The sequence below is a fragment of the Pararge aegeria genome, chromosome 25 (assembly GCF_905163445.1).
Source record: "Pararge aegeria chromosome 25, ilParAegt1.1, whole genome shotgun sequence".
Classification (NCBI taxonomy): domain Eukaryota; kingdom Metazoa; phylum Arthropoda; class Insecta; order Lepidoptera; family Nymphalidae; genus Pararge; species Pararge aegeria.
Window position 1 is genome coordinate 635,213 of NC_053204.1, and position 23,985 is coordinate 659,197.

Sequence of the window (23,985 nt, forward strand, 5' to 3'; positions counted from 1 at the left end):
GACAGCCTGCTTTCTGCATCTAAGGCCGTGGATTCGATTCCCACAACTGGAAAAATGTTTATGTGATGAACATGACTGTTATTCAGTGTCCTAGACATTCAGGTTTATCTGTATTTTAAAAATATTTATGCGTATTGGTGGTAGAGTCACTACATACAGACAGACTTGACGTTTCAAAAGTGCTTATATTAGGCCTACTTGAAATAAATGAATTTTGAATTTATTATATTCATAAAAATATTCATCAGCTATTTTAGTACCCACAACACAAGCTACGCTTATTTTGAGGCTAGATGGCGATGTGTGTATTGTCGTAGTATGTTTATTTATTTATTTATACTTATATTGTTTATTTTGGTAGTTCCTGATATAAGCGTCAAACAAAAAAACTTTCCAGCTTTATAATATTAGTATAAATAATATGAAATGGAACGTTCAAGAAACCTTAGCCTATACACGAAATGTGAAAGTATTTTGATATCGTAGCCTGAACGACCTCGTAAACAGTAACAGTTATGGCAAAACTGCGAGGGTGCGATGTACTTACATCTCTTTATGTTTAAACTAGCATTACACCGCGATTCTATCCGTATACAACTTCTGGTAGTTTTATTAGAGATACAATAATACAACTTATAACTTAACTCATTACTGTACAAGCATGCCATGCGCACGTGGAATGGCGCCAAGAATGCTGCATTTTCACGCTGAACAGCCGAGCTGAATCATTGCGCAAAAAAAAGAGCCAGCCCTTCTGTCACAAGATGAGGCAATTAACTGCTTTGACATGCCACGCAATAATGTTTTGCAATAAAGACTCCATGACTCCAGAGTCGCCACGGACAATAAAACAAATATGCATAAAAGAGCAGACAATTTCCACGCGTGTTCACGGCAACCGACATCTTTTTTTTTCTTTATTTAGATAACATGTTCCTTATATTAAATATTACTAAAAAAAAAAATGATAACAGTTTCGAACTTTCAGTACGCCCTTTGGATGAATGCCTCATCAATTCGTTTCGTCTTTGCCATGTTGCTCCCACCATTCTCCAGTCGAAATGATGGGAGCAACATGCATATTATTAAATTTAAAAAAAAAAACGTTTTTATGCACCAATGATGAGGTCTTAAGTTGGGACGCTCTGCAGATGTTAGACATGAATAACTTGACACTTTTGTTGTAACCCACAGAGAAAAATAGCAGGACTATGTACAATAGATCCAGAAAACTAGAAGGCGACTCACTGAATAAGACCTAAGTAAATATGACCGAAAATTCTATTTGCGAAATATGTAGAATTATCACTAAATTACTGTTATTACTTCTAGTATTTAATTCTGTTCAAGCTACATTAAATTATATGATTCGTTAGAACGAAGACAGATACCTTATCTGAATCTTGTGAATTTTATCCCAGTATTTTATAAACTTAAGTGCTTTTTAATTGGCTGGTATCGCTTACTCATATCTATCTACATGAGATTAATATTAACCGCTGGCTTTAATATTGCCAATGATTTGAAACGAATTTATAAAAAAGGAGAAGATAAAGAACGGTGAACGGTTTTAAGCCTTAATAATTACAAACGGGTCAATGGCGTGCAGTTCAGATATCCTTATATTGTTAAAGGTAGTTCAAAAAACTAGTTTGTTTTACAAACAAGTTATTGTAAATACCTTTAACCTCACGCCACTTATCACACTTACACACTATTTATTGAGATTGTTACTTATTTTCAATATAAATAAAACTGCAAATCAAGCGATCCGCCATAGCAGGTGAAACGCCGAATGAACCTCTATATGAACATAACTTTGTACCGCTTGAACTTCGAAAATCGCTGCCTATACAAAATAATCTTTAATTTCTATAATATAGTAGATACTTCCGAACATCATAGGGCAGTTTCCCAAAATTTGTCGTTACGCCTATTAGAGTAGTGGTGTAGTCATAGTATATAATACTTAAAATGTTGGAAAACAAAATATATAAAATTAAAACGTGAAGTTACCATTACTAATCAGGTACTAAAACGAGTTTATATCTTGCTGAAGGTGTCATTAACATAGTCACATAGCTAGATACGAGTAGGTACATGAACGAAAAAAATGTTTAGCATTATTTTCGCCTGTCGGTAAAGTGCGTTTCGGCTAGTGTCATGTGTGTGACAGGTCGGATCGGTAATTGCTCCGAAGTGATCGTACGTAGGCTTGGTACATAGGGTGTGGTATATAATATATGTGCCCGAAGGTAAGTATCTCTATATATATTTATCTCAAGGGTGTTTTTGTCGTTAATATCTCGGTTTGAACTTTGTCAAACTTAATGTTTAGGAATTGAAAAACTGCGTCGTTGGTCTAGTGGTTAGCATGTTTGGCTGCAGATCATGAGGTCCAGAATTCGATTTAGCCCGGAGATTGTAAAGTCGTGGTTTAATTTATAATAAAATATAATATTTATTCTTTATAATATTAATTTATAATGTTATATATTATAATATTTATTCGTTATACTCCACAAAAAACTGATCTTCGTGAATGTAATCCGACACCGGAGCACCTCCAGGAGATGTTCCGGATCTTTACAATGAACAATTGTTAAGTCATGAAGTTGACCGTGGAATTCAGCAAAATATCGCCAGCTTTTATCTTATATTAATCGTTACAATAAAAAAATCAATGTAATGAAATGGCAATTGTCAAGTTAAAGTTATTAAGAATTTGATAAATTACCCACTTCACAAAACAACTGTAACAGAAGACTCGATTTGAAGAATAAAGTCTATTTTATTTCTCACATACTTCCTCCAGTCCTGAGTACATAAATAGCGAGTGACTACAATTTCCCACTAGTAGCAGTAAGCCGATGTAAGCGGACAGGTCTCGTTTCCCCATTTCCTCTTCCTTATCCGCCGTGTTACGGGATTTTCTGGATCTTCACAATCCATTGATGGTGGAAATAAATACTTTCAGAGCATTTATTATATTTATCTGGTTAAAAGCCAAATAAACTGATTTCATCAATACAGGTAAGAATAAACGAAAAAATCTTGTTCTATACCAAATGCAATATAAATTAGAAATGCATATAAACAAATTCGTAATCGAATTGATCCCACCTCTCTCTGGCAAGCGCGGACTAAGTGGCTTTGCCAATTAAAATTAAAATTTAAATAGACAACATCTTTTAAAGCATTAATATTTTAATAATGCTATTTTCTTAAAAAAAAAAAATTGGTTGTCTGTAAAGTCGGCTTACTGACGATAGTTGAATGTGACAACGTCGTAAGAAAATACTGATGGAATGGTTGCATTTTTCAAAAGAAAATTTTAATTTTATTTGTTTGATATAAACAATTAACACCACATTCACTTTTCACTTCATCCTTGCCGAAAACATGTAAATGTATTATTGTATAGAAGCTGTCCACGCGGACGCATCGCTCACTCAAGTAGGAGAGAGACAGACGTCGAACGCGGAGGCCGCCTGTAACTCTTTGTCGCTCTCTTCCGCGCTCTCGCTTGCACTTCAAGCCTTGAGTGGAACGCCTCAGAGCGAGGTAACGCCGCATACGTCATGTTTTTTCGTGCAGCCGGCTCCATCGAATTATAAGACGTTGTCACGTCAAAATAAGGATCACCCGTGAATGGAATCTTTAACGCATGCGGTTTATTATTAATTTTTGACACGAAATATTTCACGCAGTTTTCAGCTCATGAATATAATTTGAATATAATGTTTATTAAATATAAATATTACGTTTAATTTAGCCGCAATATATGGGAAATATGTGCCACGCGAAGATCTTTTCAAATGGGTTCTAATTACGGGCACATGTATGAATTACGCTTTTGAAAAAGCGTGTTCAGGTCTCGGCGCGATATAAAAAATGAGTGATATTTCTTTTTATAATGTTAATTATAAATTATTAATGCATTTTTTAAATGGAAACAATTTTTATTATTCTCCCGAAAGTAAAAATGCTACATCGGTAAAATTCTCAAAGCCCAATATTTGTAATGTTAATCCAAAATAGGAAATTTATGCAAAATTACGAAAATTTAATTTGCAATACTCCGCGAAAAGGTGGATAAACATGAAACTTACCAAACCGAATATAGAAAGATTCATCTACGTTACGTAAATTTACGTCTATTAGTACACGGTTCTTAAATAGTTATAACATAACGTTACAGTCATATTAGTGGCTGTTCTGTTTACTAATCACTATATACTTAAAACTAGGCAGATTTTTATTACTTTTTTTTTATAGTGGTCCTAGTTTATATGCCCTTTTGAAACGTCACGTCAGTCTGTTTGTAGTGGCTATACCATCTCAATCTCAATATATCTCAATATATAGTATACAAAGAATAATCCACTTGTTACAGTAGTAGCAAAGCTTTCTGTGACATGCTCAACCGAGGAAGTACTAACGCCATGCCTATTTCTGGTCGACGATGTAGTCACAGGCACGTGAGGCTTAACACCTACGCCTCAGGTTTACAGACACAGGTCGGCACTCTGCTGGACGTGCTACTTGCATGCCCTGCGAAGTGTTGCCTGCTTCATAGACAATAGTTTTCTACTTACCAATTGACAATCTGCTGAGTCTGTTGATTATAACTGTCTGACTGTAATAATTTGAACATTAGAAGCAAAAATAAACTTGCTTTGCAATATACTAGACTACATAATAAGTAATTCATTTAAAGGAAATTGTATACAATTTTACATTAATTTGCAACATTGCAATATTGACAAATATTGCAATGTCTCTGAAAAAGTTTAAAGTTTGTATTAAACGTAAGCTTATAGAAAAGTCCTATTATAGTATTAAGGACTACGTCAACGATAAAAATGCTTGGGTGTAAATAATTGCTCTAACCAGGTTGCTTCTTTAATAGTGTAGTAGTTCTTTAGTAGAGATGGTAATAACGAAAAAAAAAATAACAACCGGCTAAGTTTGTTGTGGGCTTCTTCTTAGACCAGGGCGCGTTTGGAACCCTCGTAGCTTTAGTTTTAAGTTGACGAATTTATTTATCGCCATCAACTCACTCCTATGTCACATTTTACATGTGACAGGAGTGATCGTACGCATCAAAAGTGCCATCTATGTGCCTATTTGAATTAAAATATATTTGACTTGACTTTAACTATTAATAAAATACAGACTATTACAAGGGAATGAGACTAAATAGTTTCTGAGCACATTATCCAAAGTATATCCCATATAATATCGAAAAACTAGCTTATCAAAAAGCTGGCAAAAAATTTAACAATATTTACATTTACAGATTCGATGTATTCGACGGTACCCACACTAGGTATTCCTGTTTCGTGGGTGCCTTTTTACATTTAACAGTTTAAGTTTATGTTTTCACTCGTATTACAGACGTGAAAACAATTCGTACAATACAAGCTGATTATTGATGTAACATTTTACTTATAGTCACAAATACTGGTAATTTTATAAATAAGTAAGATACGATTACCAAGACTTTTCAGTTTAGCCAAAAATGGTATGATATTTTACTTTTGTTGGCCATGCGCTTAGGTTCGTCTGTTGTTACTAGGTACAAGCAAAGACGAACCGCAAAGTTTGTCTGTGGTTTACTTCGTGGAAGCGGGCATAGGCTGTCTCCGGAATAATGCTTATTCTCTCGGGAAATCAAATGTTCTATGCGGACGAAATTGCGACCAACCGATACGTTCTCGTAGGTTTATTATAGGAAAACTTGTTTATTTTTATATTCCTCTTCGAATTAATACTTCACTGCAATCTCACTTGGAGGTAAATGACGAAGCAGTGAGATCGTAACTTGGCGTAGGTGTTAAGCCTGAGGTGACTGTAATTACACCGGCAACCACACCGTTCAGACCGGTACAGTTTAGCTGAAACTGCTTCATCATATCCATTACCGAGAAGTTAAAATTATGGAGAACTCTCAGGCATGCGGCTCACGATGTTTTCTTTCACCGTTGAAGTAATTGATATTTTAATTAAAGGCACCGAGGACAAACCTCTGCGGTTTTTTCGGAGCTTTTATACTAAACATTTTCGAAAAAAAAGAAAAAATAATTCTTAAAACGCACATAACTTAGAAAAGTTAGAGGTGCGTGCTGGAATTCGAACTCGGTCCCCCTAAAGTGAAGTCGTATCCACTGGGCTATCACCGCTTCAATGCAATTAAAAAGCAGTAGTGCTCCAGACGAGCTCTGCCACAAAAAACTCTACCACTACGAAAATTTTATAGCAGTATTACCTATGTACTTTTAGCATTTGGAACCATGATTTCAAAGTCAAAGTCAAAACTATCTTTATTCAATTAGGCCCATAGGTGGCACCTGTGATGCGAACATTACATGAGAATTATACGGCAGTTAGATGATGGCGATAACCATATTCGTTAACTTAAAACTACAAGAAGAAGCCCACAACAAACTTATCCGGATGTTTTTTTGTTATCACCATTTCACATTGTCATTTAAAATTATTAGAAGAGCAACCATTCAACCCAAGCTTTTTAATGGATTACGTAGTACTTTATACTATAATAGCACTTTTCTATAAGCTTACCTTTAATATATGAAACTATATACGTTTTGTTACTATTTTTCTGTTATTTTTTTGGTGTGCAATAAAAGTGTTTTCATTCATCCGTTCAATAGTTCATTCCATAACACATTAATTAATTCACGCACTCATTCATTTCGTTACGTATATGTGAGCAAGCATCATGTTATCAAAACGGGATTAGTGATAACATTTGGGCGAGTCGCACGCCGCTTAGCTTACCCTGCACATGTAGGTCATGGAGCCTTATTGATCTGCTGGAGTCAGCCAACATTTAATTGTACGATTAGCTATAACAATCGCGTGAAATTTGATTTATAGTAAATAAATATTAACTACTTTATATATATCATATATATAATTATATGTATTTAACTTAATTGTATCACTGGTTGCACTCTCCCGTTTTCCCTAACCTAATTCTCTACCATAAAGGGTTGTCTGGAGGAGATCGCTTAAGGCGATAAGCCTTTGCGCATCTTATAAATATATTTTTATTGTTTTGTTATTTCTTGTTTTCGCTTTTAATTTGTACACTAAAGACTTTATGTATCTATCTATCTATTAACTAACCGCGTGCGACGTACGTGGTGACTGTTATGGGCTATTGATGAAGTATCAATTAAAGTTAAAGGTCTTTTTACACGACAGATTGTAATGTTTTCAGGGTACATATATGTAATTGCCTCATAAGGGTTGGGTTGTTGGAAGATAATTTGACGTCCGATTGGCACAGTGGGCAGCGAATTGCTTCTTCTTAGACCACGGCGCGTTTGGAACCCTCGTAGCTTTAGTTTCAAGTTGACGAATTCATTTATCGCTATCAACTCACTTCTATGTTATATTTTACATGTAATGTACGCATCAAAAGTGCCATATATGTGCCTTTTTTAATAAACCTGACTTTGAATTTACTTTCTGATTCCAAGGCCGTGTATTCGATTCCCACAACATGAATATTTTTGTGTGATGAACATGAATGTTCGTATATTATATTATTTATAAAAATATTTATCAGACATCTTAGTACCCATAACACAAGCTTCACTTACGTTGGGGCTAGATGGCGACATATGTACTGTTGTAGTATATTTATTTATTTATTGACCTGCATGCCTGAGAGGTCTAGATAACGTTTTCAAAGGTTTTTAAGTCTACCAATCCGCACTTGGCCAGCGTGGTGGTCGAAGACCATTCTGAGAGGAGTCCCATGCCGGGTGTATCCGGTGAATATAAAGCACGCTATTATTTACTCTTTTAGAACTCATAACCTTGTTTTAAAGTATATCTGAACGAGGCCGCTCAAGTTGTATACGCTGTGTTCTGTTATTTGTCTGTTCTATTATTTAGTGCACCACAAAAGTGTATTCATTTTTCATTCATTCATTCGTTCATTCAACATGTTCTAAAATGTATACTGCAAATACAAAGTATAAGCATTAAGAGACCTTTTCCCGAAAAGCGTCATCAAATACGCCATTAAAATAATTGGTTTCGTAAATTCCCGTCCACACAGACTAACGGTATACAATCTAATTATAATGATTAAGTCGAACGCATGATTTAATTAAAGCCCAATGCGGGGGGGGGGGGGGGGGGGGGGGGCGGGATGAGCCGCGGGGCGGGGGGCGGACGACTGGATAACTAGACGAATGGTAATGGCACGTATTGATTTGAGTTCTCAACCGAACTCCGAAAAAGGGCGATTATCTATTCGTTTTTTTTAAATTTTCTTGACCGATTTACGAAGACTTCCCTGGCGCACGCTGCGGTTTTATAAGCGGAAGTTTCGGGTTTGATGCCCGGCGGAACAATTTTCGTATTTTCTCTGATTCGGTTAGTAGGAGTTTATGACAAAGATGTACCGCCAAGAGATTTAGCATTCCGATGCGATGCCGCGAAGAAAAGGGTGCCACACCCCTATCTGACTAGCTCATCTTAGACAGTATTTTCACTTAACACCTGGGGAGATTGCAGTCAAAGGCTAGTGGGTAGTCGAATAAAAAAAGCAGAGAAATAATTACATTGAGTTTAATGCGAAGAGAAACTTTTCCGAAATGGTCCGGAATGATATTCGAATGCTTTGACTCACTGATTTTGCTATGAGCGATTGAATAACAAACATCCATGCTATATATTTATAAAGTTTAGTTAGCCAGCCCTATCATTTGATATTAATAGAGTGTTGAAAAAATTGTAATAACCCAATTTGTGGTGGCGGTTATTTTGGATTTGAATTTATCATAGTTTATAGTATTCTACTAGTCAAGCCCCTTTCATTTGAGACCCATATTGAGGGAGTTGTGAAAAAAAATGTAAACATTTATTTTTATCAAACGTCGCCAAGGACACTGACCGACTAATAAATTCATCTATAAAACAAAATAAAAACAAAACCGCAAAATCGAAATCGAACAAACTTACACACACACACGTCAAACCTATAATACCCCCTCGTGTTTGCGCCAGGGGTTTAAAAAACATGAACACCATTTGCGTCAACTCTAATAGTTAAAAGCATGAAAGTTAGTTTTTTTTTTATTCATCCATTTATTTATCTTTTGAATTGAATTCGACAAAACACGCGTAAAGCTATATTTATTTAGTGTAAAAATAAAGTGGTCGTGAATTCGATTCCATTCATTCGTTCATTCATTGTAGCGCCATACAAATTGCCCGTCCGAATTGCACAGATAAAAAATCCTTGTCAAAGTCATTTGGCAATTTACACGCGCCCTTTGTCTGTGTCGGGCGCGGTGATTGGTTTCGTGTGTCCGGTATGATGTAGTGTGATATACGCGCCGCTGTGATTATATGACCTAGTTTTAGTTTGTCGGGAATTGTGTTATGAATGGGAGTCGGAAAAACCCGTGGTTCTGTGTCTAATAAATATGATTTATTGAATGAAATAATACTAATTAATATTTTATAATTAATGAATGAATACACTTTTATTGTACACCAAAGAAAAAAAGTAGTTACAGAGATATAAACATAGAGCAAGAGAGTACAATTTGGTGGCCTTATTGCTACATAGCGGTTTCTTCCAGGCAAATATATATCATTATATAAATATATTATATATAAATACAAATAAGGTATAAACATACATGATGTTACTATTTGACATAAAATTTTACTGGCATATTAATACCGAATTAAATTGAATTGTGTTGAATTTTAATTAATTAATTTATTTAATAATGAATTTGTTATCATTTGAAAATCTGTCATATATCGCTACTGTTTATAAATAAAATTAAAATAAACTAAGCTAATCGATCTGAACTCAAAAAATGGTTAAAATAAGAACTTTTATACTGTTAATGATTATTAACTACGAAATGACATTTGTTGCATTATTCACATGATGCTTCCATTTTGCACGCCATGTGTGGCAATGCACTGTAACCTAAAACCTTTTTAAATATGTAACAGCTTTAAAACGTGTATTTTGCAAATAAAGATATTCTATATTCGATAACGCACTGTAAAGTACTAAAGATAATATTTTTTACCTATATGTTGATGCCGGCATACCAGCTACCACTTAACCAAATTTTATTCAATTTTCCTCCGGGAAACGGGATGAAATTTTTTATAAATTTTACTTCATAGCTCCGTTAGATTTGAACTGATTTTTATAATTCTTTATTTACTTAAACGTGTATACTATCAAGCATATATCGTCTAATTTTAATGAAGATCTGATAAATATTGTCGGAGATAAAGGACACAACTCACTAATATTGTAAATGCAAAATTTTGTTAGGATGGATGTATGGATGGTTGAACGTAGAAAGAAGAAAGAAGAAATACTTTATTGCACACAAACATCAGAATATACATAAAATATAGAATAAACAACAACAAGAATTGTAGGCATGCAAAGGCGGCCTTATTGCTGCAAGCAATCTCTTACAGGCAACCTCTGACAGAAGGAAAAGCTGCAAGAGAGCGGGATAGTGCAATTATACTACATATAATATACATATATATTCGGCAATAAATAGACATACATATAATATAAATAAATATATAAATACATATATAATAAATATATATATAAATACATACATAATTAAATAATGAAAAAAGAAAAATACAAAAAAAAAAAACACATTAATTACGATATTTGTTCAAATTACATCACTCAAAGACAGATAGTAGTCTTTAAGACGACATTTAAATATGGGAAGGGATTGACTTTTACGGATGTCAGCAGGCAAATTATTCCAAAGAACAACAGCCTTAAAAGTGGAAGAGTTACCGAAGAACTTGGTTTTGCAAAATGGGAGTACCAGGCGGTTATCGTGCCGAGATCGGAGGTCAGTATGTGAGGCAGAATCAGAAATATAGCGAAAACGGTATTTAAGGTACGAGGGTGTAACTGGATTATTTAGGATAGAGTACAAGAATGAGAGGAGATGAAGTTCACGACGCAATCTGATCGGCAGCCATTTAAGTCTAACCCGGTACTCCGAAATGTGGTCAAATTTACGCAGTCCAAAAACAAACCGGATACATAAATTTTGTAGGCGCTCGAGTTTGTTCAGCAGTTCTTCGGTAAGATCAGGATAGCATGAGTCAGCGTAGTCAAGTAACGGAAGAAGAAGAGATTGTGCAAGAGAAATTTTCGTTTTAACTGGAAGGAAATTTTTCCAACGTTTTAAATAACCGATCGAAGCAAAAACTTTACGACTCACCTCAGCTACTTGAGGTGACCAGGATAGGGTGGTATCCATAAGCAGGCCGAGATTCTTTACTGTAGTGCTAAGAAGCAAATCAGTAGAGTTAAAGCGAACAGAAGGAAGAGTGCTAAAATTAACTTTTGCTAATTGCTGACGGCTGCCAATAATAATTACTTGTGACTTATTGGGATTAACACATAGCCCATATGAATTACTCCATGTGTAGATACTGAGTAGTTCATTGTTAACCTCAGCAATGCCCTCACAAATACTGTGTGAGGGGGATCCAATATAAACTTGTAAGTCATCGGCATAGAGATGAAAGCTGGAAGAAAGTTGTTTTGAAACAGTGTTTATAAAAATAGCAAATAGAAGAGGGGAGAGGACGCCACCTTGAGGAACACCAGCAGTGAGAGAAGAATAGGAGGAGAATTTATTTTGACTATAAACACATTGCTGACGTCCATTTAAGTAGCTATGGAACCAATCAATAGCTGCCTCTGAGATGTTAATGGATTTGAGAATAGCAAGGAGGATATCAAAATCCACAGTGTTGAAGGCATTGCTGAAATCTAATAAAGCAAGGATTGTAATAAGCTGATTGTCCATATTAGCCCGTATATCGTCACAAACTTTAACAAGAGCAGTTACAGTACTATGGCCGCGTCTAAAACCGGACTGATACGGACTGAGGATATTGTTATTGACCAGGAAAGAGTTAAGCTGGAAATGCACGATGCGCTCCAATACTTTAGATAAAAAGGGAAGAATGGAGATAGGGCGATACTGAGAGAAAGAAATTGGATTTTTAGCCTTAGGTATAGGAATAATGTGAGCTTTACGCCAAGATTTAGGAAACTCTCCAGAAGATAAAGAGAAATTAAAAATATGCGAAAGTACTGGCGCCACAGTATCTAGGAGAAGAAAAATCATTTTGCGGTTAATTCCGTCACACCCAGTAGCATTGGACTTAATTGCCAGGACATGTTTTTTTACCTCAGCCGGAGTTATAGGACAGAAATGAAATGGAGCGCAGTTTAAAGGAGAAAGAGTCTTAAGATGACTTAAGGTGCTGCATTTATTCTGTGGATCCATAGGCGAAATTGAAGTGAAATGGCGATTAAGAGCATCAATATCCAGGTCACATGGGGCGCTCAAGCGTTGCCGGCCAAAACCGAGTGTCTCCAAGAATCTCCAAATCCCAGTACTGCCACAGTTTTCAACGGAGGAGAAAATATAGCTCCGCTGTGCGTCCCTGCAGATTTTATTACAACGGTTACGCAGATGCTTATATTTATTGAGATAGCTGTCAGTTGGGTTGCGCTTGTACTTGGCTTTGGCAGCATTACGCTTCGCCATCAGTGCCCGGATATCTTGTGTCAACCATGGCGCAGGGAGATGCTTCAGTTTAATTGGACGAAGGGGAGCGTGCTTATCAAAGAGTTCGGTCAGGATTGAGTTAAAAATGGAGATCTTGTCGTCAGCAGTATTAGCACCAAGAATAGAGTCCCAATGAATGTTATTAAGATCAGACATGAAACAATCATTATTGAAATTCTTAAAACTACGTCTCATGACAACAGTGGGCTTAACTTTTGGAGGGCGGATTTTGTACGACAAATATATAAGATCATGGTAAGAGAACGCATCTGCTGAAAATTGACCGTGAGTGACAACGTGTTCTGCAGACGAGGTAATCATTAAGTCCAATTTAGAGGGAGTACAATTTGGAAAGAAGTGTGTGGCCTGCGTTGGAAGTAAACAAAGGTTAACACTATTTATTATGTTCATGAGCCGCCTTGCACGTATGTCATCCTTAATAATACATGTGTTAAAGTCTCCCATAATGATAGTGTGATCAACAGTCACGACATATTGTTCAAGAAGATTTTCAAAGCTATCAAAATAATTTATAGAGAGCGACGGACTATAAAACACACCGAGTAAGAGTTTAAGACGGCCAAATAACACCTCAATAAAAATATGCTCAGCTGACTCAGAATATTGTGAAGGAGAAGAATTCAGAATCGTAAAGGGGATATGACTACGAAGATAAATAGCAACACCCCCACCACCCTTACCAGTACGATCGTTGCGGATCAAATGGAAGTTAGGAATGGAATACGATGTAGACGGAAGGTTTGGTTTCAGAAACGTTTCAGAGACAAGTATAGCGTGAATATTTTTATTATCAAAAGAATCTAACAAGTCCATGAAGTGTGCAGGAATGCTTTGAGCATTAATATGAATGACGTTAAAGTTTTTTGGAAAAGGGGAAAAAGTAGAATCAAGAAGGGAACAGAGAGGAGTCGACACACTATGGAAGCTCTCATTAAGTGAAGGTGATGATGAGGCAGTGAAATAGTTGTCATCTGATCTATCATGAGTACTGTCATTTGAACTCATAACAAAGAAAATAAAATAACATTAAAAAAAATAAAAAAAAATAAATAAATAAATAAATAAATAAAAAAAAATAAAAAATATATATATATATATTTAAATAAAATATAAATAGTGATATAAAATAAATTTAAAAAAAATAATAATAATAATAAAAAAAATAAGATTAATAATAATAACAAAAATAAAAATAATAGTAATAATAAGAATATTTAAGCTTTACGACGTGTAAAAGTTCCTGTACAAACTATACAGGTAATTTACCCGCCAGCTACTTAAGTAAGAGATTGCAACATATAAGACTTACAATTTAGCATTAACCCTAAAGCAAGTAAACACAAAACAAAACAAAAACTTACATGACATGCAAAAGTGTATAAATAATACACTTCATAGATTCCTAGAACACTGCAAGTGTTTGGATCCTCTTTGAACTCACAATAACCGGTAATTAATATTAACAACGTAAAAAGAAACGTCTAAATTGTCTATGGCAGAAATAAGAATAACAATTGCAATTATTTGACAGGTGTCAATTAAATATGAAAATTAGTAGGTATGGTGTTAGTGAGTGTTGTGACATATTTCAATAGACATAATTAAATAAGTTATTTTTAATAAACCGTCCAAACGGTATAAAATAATATCAAAAAGACTAGACAAATTACAAATAGTTTGCCTAAAATGAGCGATCTGATAAAAACAAATTGCAACACAATAATTGTTACTGGAATTTTAAAAAGGGAAATGGTTTATATTCTATCGCTTAGTGACTTTCCTTAGTCTATTCACTCTGACTAGCTTGGGATCCGGGTTTGCAGAACTAGTTGAAGCAGCTGCTTTTAGCCCCTGCGCAGGAGCTTGAGACTCGGTAGCAAGAATGTTGAGCTCAGCCATGGAGATTATATAATTTCGTGTGCCATCAGAACCGACAACTACAATACGTCCATCTTTGGTCCAGCACTTTGTAATACCAAGACGCTTGCGAGCTGCCATAAAAACATTATGCCGTTCCTTTGTCAAAAATTCAGAAACAGTTATGCCAGTATTTTTAAAGCCAGTTTTACCAAACCATACCTTATTTCTAAATGATTGGTCATTGAATTTTATGAGGATTGCCCTTGGCTTGTCAGACCTGGGACTACCAAGACGGTGACAGCGATTTACACATGACTCATTGATACCAACCATTGTGAGGTGCTGCGACAAAATCTTTGTGACAGTTACATCCAACTTCTCACCCTTGCTCTCCGGCACACCATGAATAAGCAAAATCTTCCTCCTGCTTCTCATTTCCATATCATCTTGCATTTTAAAGAGGAGTTGAACTTGAGATTGAAGTGCTTCAAGAGCACTTAGGATGAAACTTCTAAAAGCAGCAAACTGTGCATTTATGTTGGATGTTGGACTGGTTGCAGGAACGGAACTCTGGAGGCTGCGCTGGAACTCAGCCATTCTTTGGGTAAAGTGTTCGCCCAACTCAGTGACAGTTTGTTGGATTGATTCCATTGTAGTTTTATAGGTTAGGGCGAAAAGCGAAGGAACTATATTTGGTGTTTATAAATATTGTAGGAAAGAGTAGCTGGTAGGTAGAACAACTTTTAGCACATTTAATTAACTGTAAACTTTAGTTATATAATAAAATCAAATTAAAAACCAAGAGTGCTAACAAACATGTGTTTTTATTTTAACACCTACCCGCGAAAAAAGTTAGTTATACTTGAACGTATATATGGATGGATAGTTTTATTGTTTATTTTACTATGGTTTTCTGTAAATTATATATATATAAAAGTTCCATCCTTAGCATAGTCAAAGGGTGCAAGCGTAAGCCCTAATTATAACACCAAACCGTGGACTCTCCAATAAATGTCATTCGCATTCGTACCCTGTCATTCCCTATTCATCCCGTGTCTTCCCCTCTCCCGGCCCACCCTCTCAATCCCCCTACCCCCCTGACCTCGGGCAGGACAATCCCGGTTTAATTATCCCGTGCGTAACGCTGCATTACAATTAGATTTGCGTTTTGTGTCAATGTCAACAAAATAATAACTGAGCCGTAAGCCACACATTTTTAGGTTTACGCATCAAACAGTGTATTATCTTTTACTAATGTATAAACATTAACAGTTTTTTTGTTTGTTTACTTGAAAGCGATGATCTAAAGAACTACTGGTCCGATTTGAAAAATTATTTCAGTGTTGGATAGACCATTTAACGAGGAAGGCTGTATATCATCACGCTAAGATAAACTAATAAGAGCATAGCACTAATGAACAATGTTCCAAAATCAGTGTTTTTTTTCCTTTTAAAGACTTTTAGGCTACGTGCGCTGCTTAAAGGGATAAAGTTTCGATAAAATCATGTATTTCTTTACACAGTTCTTCCCTTAAAAAAAATCTAAAAAAAATCCACGTCGTATGTCTTTTAAGGTTGACTTATACGCGGACAAAGTCGCGAGGGATAGCTAGTATACATGAAAGTTTCAATTTTAAAGAGTTGTTTTAGTAGCCTATAGGTGACAGTACACTGGTGACAGTACACTGTTGACAGTGGACTGGTTATGTTAAAACTTCAGTCTATTGGAGACCGAGTTTAAACTCTAGCAAGCAGCTCTAACTTTTGGGAACTATGTGCGTTTTAAATTTAAACAATTAAATATTACTAATAGTAATTCACACCCTACTAAACTAATTAATATTTATTGCATTCACAAATTATCAAACCATTACTGACCGACTGCAGGGCAAGGGTCTCGCACACATGCGAAGGGTTTAGATAGAAGTCCACCATGCTGGCCCGGTCTGGATTGGTGGACTTCACTCCACAGTGTTGCCAAAATGCTGCTTAGAGTAGATACAAGCATGGCGTTAGTACATCCCCAGCCGAGCTCTGTCGCAAAAAGCCCGACTAATAAAAATCCACCCTTTTCTCTCTCCTATAAACTAGCCTCAGGTTGAAGTATGACTGAAATATATCGATAATCTAAAATATCTCAATACCCACCAACTTAATGTCATGAATATTGCTTGTTAATCAAATCTAATTTTAATTGTATATTGAAAACTATTTATGAACTGAATAATAATTACTACCGTATTTGTAAAAAAACTATCAATTTAATAATATATCTGGCCAATATGAATTTGTAGTTATCAAAACTTTAAGTATTTAAAAATTACTGTGATACTATAGAAAAATAAAAATTAGAAATATTGCGTAGTCGTTTCAACTTTTATGTCATATAAAATTATAGCCCAGCAGCTGAATGTAATATGATTATAGCCCAAGTGCCATAATGAGCATTATAACTGAATCCAGCCGCGGAACTGTAATGCGATTGCGGCGCGGGCCGCCGCGATCATCCTAAATGCAAATGGCGTCGCCTCGTAAACCGATTAACATCAATTAAGCTGACTGGACGGTTTGTGTCACTGGGCCATCGCCGGAACGCGCTTTAAACTAAATCTCTAACTACTTAGTTATGAAACAAAAACACGTCCATGCTTTTGCCTCCTAAACAAACAAGCTTATATATATGTATATCCATCTGATTAAATCGCTGACGTACATTAATTCTATATATAACTAATGTAACGACAATACACGTATCGCCATTACATTAGCTCTATATATATATATATATATATATATATATGTGTATATATAACGAATGTAAAGGCAAAACACGTATCGCCTCTATCTAGCCCCAAAGCGTAGCTATGGGTACTAAGATGACTGATGAATATTTTTATGAATGATATACATAAATACTTATAATATACAGATAAACACCCACACATAGATTTTCCATTTGTGGGAATCGAACCCACAGCCTAAGACTCTGAAACCAGGATCGCTGCACACTGCGCCAAACGGCCGTTAAAGCTATACATATAATCATAGAATTAAGAATATACAGAACCCTCGTTCAGTCGTTATTGCAAGCAATGGATTGTGTCCAAAAACAGGGAAAACGCCCCGCGCAAGTCTCACTTCCTACCTGAATGATGCTAGCTCACAAACTTTTCCTATCTTCCCCATTTTATATTTTACTAGCTGTACCCTGCCACGCTTCGCTGTGGCACATTGTGATTGAATGGTTGAGAAAAATAGATAAAAACAATCCTTGATACGTATTCTATATCATGCTAAATTTCAGCTCGATCGATGCAGAACTTTTTGAGTTTTTGAAGCGTACACAAACCAACATAACATTTTTATGTATACGTATTATAATTAATAATGTAATATATATTACATGAATAAAGAAATTTTAACTTTAAATTTGAATGTGAATTTATACATTTTTGCGTTCTGATTATGGTTGTAATATTATTTTTAATGATTTTTTTTACTTTTTTTATTTCAAATTATATTATTGTGAGTTACGCCAAACTAATGGTAACACGGTCTCAAAAAAAAAGCAAAATTATAACATCTGATTATCTACGTGTATTTATGCAATAAATATTATTATTATTATTTTATAGTTAACATTTAGAAAATTAGAGTTAAACTAATTACTGTTAACTGCTAAATGGAATGAAGTGACTAACCGCCTGTTCGAGAAACGCTACTAATTTGGAGTGGTTTTTAATGCTTAAATTTTAGTATGTAGTGTGTTCACGGTTTCAGTAGGTTTTTAATTCTGTGCATATAATAATATAACGTTCACCCAGTTCAGCTTCAGGTCAAAAATAAAAAAAAAGCTCAAAGTTATACGTCACCAAATTCTTATCCGCCTGAACGTAAATAAGCTTTGCTTCAGTCAAAAACCGTTATAATAAAACATTCTGAGCAACGCCTAAGGAAGTCTCACTTCAAAAAGTTCCATCGCCATGGCGACGCATTGTTACGCCGAGACCCTCACTGGGTCAAGTGCCGCGAGTTTTAGGCTGAATGAGAACGAGTGCTTTCTGCTTTGAGTTGCTTTTATGTTTGAGTACAGAGTGCCAAGAGTGAGATTTTCTACTTAGTACGTACGTAGTTGACTCATTAGATCGCGTGGAAGTAAACTACGATTTATGTGGTATCGAAACAGCGCCATCTATTGACAGTACGGTTTCCCAGTGTTGGCACTAGATGCCGCTGCTATGATGTAAATCTCACACTTTGTACTCTGAGTATTGACGAACTCCCTCGCGCAGTGATGAGCGCTGTGGTCTTAAGTGGAAGTACATTCGATTCCCGGCAGGAAGATTTGGGCATTCATATTTTTGAAAACTCTGGTCTGAGCTGGTGGGAGTCTACGGCTACGGCTACCCTACCGACAAAAACTTGCCACTAAGTGATAACCGGCACGATGTCCCGTAGAAACAAATTACAAAGTCAAAAATATCTTTGTTCAAGTAGGCCCATAGGTGGCACTTTTGATGCGTACATAAGAATTACACGGTAGTGAGATGATGGCGATAACCACATTCGTAAACTACGCGTTTAATATAACTGCCATTCTACTAACAGATTGCAGTCAAGGGCTAACTTGTAGTGGAATAAAAAAATATAACAATAAAAAAAACTATGCGTAATATTGCTCGAAACCGAAGCCTAAAGAGTTTTATTCCGTCGATTTAAAAAAATAGTTTCCCTGACCGTTTTTCAATTACGCGTGATTGGTGAACGGTTGATGTATAGCGAGGAATCTCTTTAGATTAGGCGTTACTTATTTAGGCATTGCCTAGTTCATCGTTATTGAAAACGGGCATTGGTGTAATTTATGTATATCCTTTACATAAATTACACCAACGGGGCATCGAAAAATCGATCGATAATGTTCTTATTCTAGCGGATACCTATAACTTTGTCTGTTTAGAACTTCTAATATCTCTCGAGATTAAGAAATTTTCCACGATCCGCATGCCGGTCTCCACAAAGCAAGCTACAGGTGAAGCTTAAAGCAAATGAAAGTCACAATACCCCTTATATATTTTACAAAATTAAATACTTTTCCACAAACTTTTAACCCTTATTAAATTTCTAAAACATTGCTTCTTTATTTTCAACCAGAAGAAAGATTATAACATCAATTTTCTTGGAAATAACTTGGAAAAATATTAATGAAGGGCTTTCTAAGAAACTTTCATTCTGTTTCTTATAAATACGGTAGTATTTTCAAAGGATGTTAAACTGGTTATGTATTTTTAACAAAAAACCCAAGAACCATTAAAGTTACGTGTTGTTTGACTTCCTTACGGATAACATTTAAAATATCCTTTTACTAATTATTTTTATTTAAGTATATTTCTCCTTTATACTACGCAATAAAGATGTTTGAATTAAGAAATTAAATCCTTTCTTAGTACTCCTTTAAATAAATAAAAAAAAGAATATAATCTGAAAACACTTGTCCGTGTCTAAAAACTTAAAATTCCGTTCCGCCGTTCTGTATGTCAGTAATCCAGGATTTATAGAGTAAACGTTTTTCTTAATATTATAGCCTAAAAAAGCTAAGCATTCTACTGATACGCGTAGGCTTTCTCTCTCATAGGAAAGAGTGTTTCAGTAGCCTTCATACAAGATTAGCTCGCTCGTAATCGAGGAGTCGTTTTCGGGTATGGAAATACTCGAATGATAGAGTAAAATAGATCTTATTTGCGATGGGTGAAAACTCAAATTTGGCTACAACTTTGAGATCGGGATTTTCAAAATTCATAAAATTCAAAATTCATGTATTTCAAGTAGGCCTAATAATAAGCATTTCTGAAACGTCAAGTCAGTCTGTTTGTAGAGACTACCACCGGTTTGGAAGGCAGATTCCACTGAGAAGAGCCGTCAAGAAACTCAGCAAATTGCTCTTTTCCAACATCATTTTAAAGTTTAACAATCTTTAGAATTTTTCTGTTTTGACAGTTTATAAAACAAAAATCATTGATAAAATCAGATGACATTAAGTCCATTTTACTTCGATACCTGAAAACGAGCCCACGATTGCGAGCTAACAAATCTTATACTAAAACTACAGAGCATAGACCTGCCAGGCTGCTCAAATGCGGCTTGGCGAGTTTTAACGATTATAATATTCTATTTTACTTCGAATAACTAGCACCGTCAAGCGATAGCCCAGTGATTAGGGCTTCACTTTCACTTTCGGGGTTTGAGTTCGAATCCCAGCACGCACCTCTAACTTTTCTAAGTTATGTGCATTTTAAACAACTCAAATATCACGGTGAAGGAATACATCCACCTGGTAATGGGTTGATATGGGGAAATAGTACCGGATTAACTTGCTCTTCAGAGCACGTCAGTGGAAACTATAAATGTCCTAACTTCTGTTTGACAGTGTGATGCATTTTAAAAGGAAACCCAGATTAAAACAAATAGTAATGTCAAAATAACCCAGACCGAAAAAAAAAACAATAACTTCTGGAATCCAACCATCAAAACATACATTTAAGGTTTCCCTTCAAAATAAAGCATCTACCCTCATCGCAATAAAAATAAAAAATAAGAACGTTGCGTCCAAAAAGAGAGATACATCCTACCCTATTAAAAACCACATCCGGTTAACTATCCGAAAGTAAAATTCAACCATATTTTTATCGCTTTAAAGTCTATTTTGGTAACAAATGAAAATGGGATATGTTACGCTTCGCTTAAATGGTTTCGTATCTCCTTAAATCCGATATACGAAGCTTTTGATACCCGAAGGCGTCTATGGCCTTTCAAACGATTAACACCTAACTTGAAAGAAATACAATCAAACTTTCACCTTAAACCGAAAGAAATAGAGTTGCGTTTGAAATTAAAATATAAAAGAAGTTGTTACGTTATGAATGTCAAATAGCATATATGAAATCCTTCGTGTAACAATGTGAAAGGATTACATAGTAAAATGCACTTTAGATGAAGGTGCTAAAGATGATTTTAGTGTGTGTTAGTGCTTTTTAGTTTTTAGTTACCGTCGTAAAAGTGGGATAAATCAATGATAGTTATTGCAATTGGAAATTGCTCGCCGGTATCGATAATCGGGGGAAAAGTTTAGTTACTTTTAGTTGAAACATTGTTATCTACGTTCTTTATGGAAAAATGCTAAGAGACTTGAGAGAATGACTCACTGAACTCTATAAGAAAGTGGGTACAGCGTGTGAGAGAGTCTTTGGGAGTATTCCACTGCTTTTAAACTGCCCAGTTTGATAATAAATGTCATCACATGTCATGGAAATATTTTAAGCAATCCAATGCCATGGAAACAATACATTTTTGACTTCGGACTTTCGGAAAGTCAAGTGACTCTATCAATGGTAAACTCGAATGCTCTGTTAAGAAGAAGCCAACAAGAAGCAATTTGCAATAAAAACGAAGCAACAATATTTACACCCTTAATGTTTTATAGAAACACTTTCATCGGGTTGTAAAAAGCTATTGCTATTTGTCCTGTTTTGTGTGATAAGCAATTCTGAAGGTATAGCTTTTTTAAAGTTCGTAGTAATAAGCTACAAGCTTTGCTACACAGTCGTAGCGCTACGATGGTGCTACGACGACATATTCCAAATGACAGATTACAGTAATTCAGAGATTTATCATGAGCTCGGGTCATCTGAGTGGATGAACCAAAATTCGTAACTCTAATTTTAAAATTGGAATTATACATAACAATTTCCACAGAATACAAAAACTCTTAAAATTAACCAAAAACCTAATTTTTGAAGGTATGTTTAAAATACTGTTCATTTTATCAACCCATTACCAGAGGGCCCGGATCTCCTCCCGAAATGAGGATAAGGCCGTAGTCCACCACGATGACCCAGTGCGGGTTAGAAAAATACTGTTAAATAAGTGCTATTACATAGTAAATGAGTTAAAAAATAATACTATTTAATGAAGTTGAAATACTATTGAAAGATGATTTTTTTCCTTTTCCTCCTATCCTCTAAAAGTATCTTATCCTACAGGATGCATATGACAAATTAAATTCAAATCATTGCAATTTAGAAGTGGTTGAGCGTAGGTAACAAACTAACTAATTGACTCATTTCAACATCATTAAAAGCCTATAACAGTCCACTGCTAGACGAGGCCGCTCCCAATGGAAGTGTTTGATCAGTAGATAGTGGTAACACATTAGTCATCTCTTGATTCAAACGTTTTTTATTGTAATATGCCTTGACACACAAATGACCTTTTTAATTGACTAAATAATGGTCAAACTAACTATTTTACTAATCTAACAAATCTCAAAAATTATCTTTTATAGGTCTACTAGCTGTTGCCGGTGACTTCGTCCGCGTTTGTATAGTCTTTGTAATCCCGCTGGAACCATTATTTTTTTCTTAACAAAGAGTACCCTATGACTGCTTTTTAGGATGCAAGATATCATCTCTATGCGAAGCTTTGTGATTGTTGGTAACAAAGTTTATTTCTTAAATGCTGCAGTAACGGTTTCTGTCTGCTTTTCTGGTACAGATTCCAGTCTCCTGGATGTGATATTACTCCTAGCTATATCTGTTCTTAATTTCGTCAACATCGGTATATTGGTTAAACCAAATATCGATAGCAAACAAATAAATAAACAAACAGACATAACGCATATTATAATATTAGCATGTATTTTCAATAAAGAAAGTTATGAGCTGAGTTGAGTTGAAATTTATGACAAAAAAGAGTCAAACAGAACCGAATTTATGTAATAGAAGTCTGTCGGCATCTGGTTTATTTCATAAAGGCGTGGACAGCGATGGAAGTCACTCGGAAATTCATTAAAAAACTCACCAAAGTCATTCATTAACATTATAACTTAAATATTAACTTATGCGCAACATCTGTTGCGCGGGGCCACGACTTAGCATCACTAGCCGTCAGACAAGCGACACTAACAAAGAATGTACAGTAACCTTATGCATTAATGAATTAATGAAGTGAATACTCAAAATGATAACTAAAAATGTTTTTTTTCTCAAGTAATAATTTACGAACAAAACCGATGGCCCAAGTAATGGTAAGTGAAAAACCATTGTTTATAAACAGGGCATCACTGCGCAGGGCATGCGTCTTGCAACATGCCGCTCTAAACCCATCAATCTGAGGCATCAACATGTGGTAAGCCATGTGTCATGTGTCTGTAATTACTACGACAATACACACATCGCCATCTAGCGCCAAAGTAAGCGGAGCTTGTGTTATGGGTACTAAGATGACCGATGACTATTTTTTTATTAATAATATACATAAACACTTATTATATACAGATACAAACCGAGACACTGCAAAACTTTCATGTTCATCACACAAACATTTTCCAGTTGTGGGAATCGAACCCACGGTCTTGGACTCAGAAAGCAGGGTCGTTGCCTCAATCGGCCGCCAAGAC

At 35.4% G+C, this 23,985-nt stretch overlaps 1 protein-coding gene across 1 annotated transcript; it reads right to left on the reverse strand.

Annotated features, from left to right (window-relative positions):
- Positions 1-14,435: 14,435 nt before the first annotated feature.
- Positions 14,436-15,270, reverse strand: LOC120634716. The gene has a single exon (XM_039905489.1). The coding sequence runs from the start codon at positions 15,183-15,185 to the stop codon at positions 14,436-14,438; it is 750 nt and encodes a 249-aa protein (XP_039761423.1). The 5' UTR covers positions 15,186-15,270.
- Positions 15,271-23,985: the final 8,715 nt, after the last annotated feature.

What these genes read in the sequence shown, in the direction of transcription:
- LOC120634716 (XM_039905489.1), bottom strand. Translation starts at nt 15,185, where the DNA reads ATGGAATCAATCCAACAAACTGTCACTGAGTTGGGCGAACACTTTACC.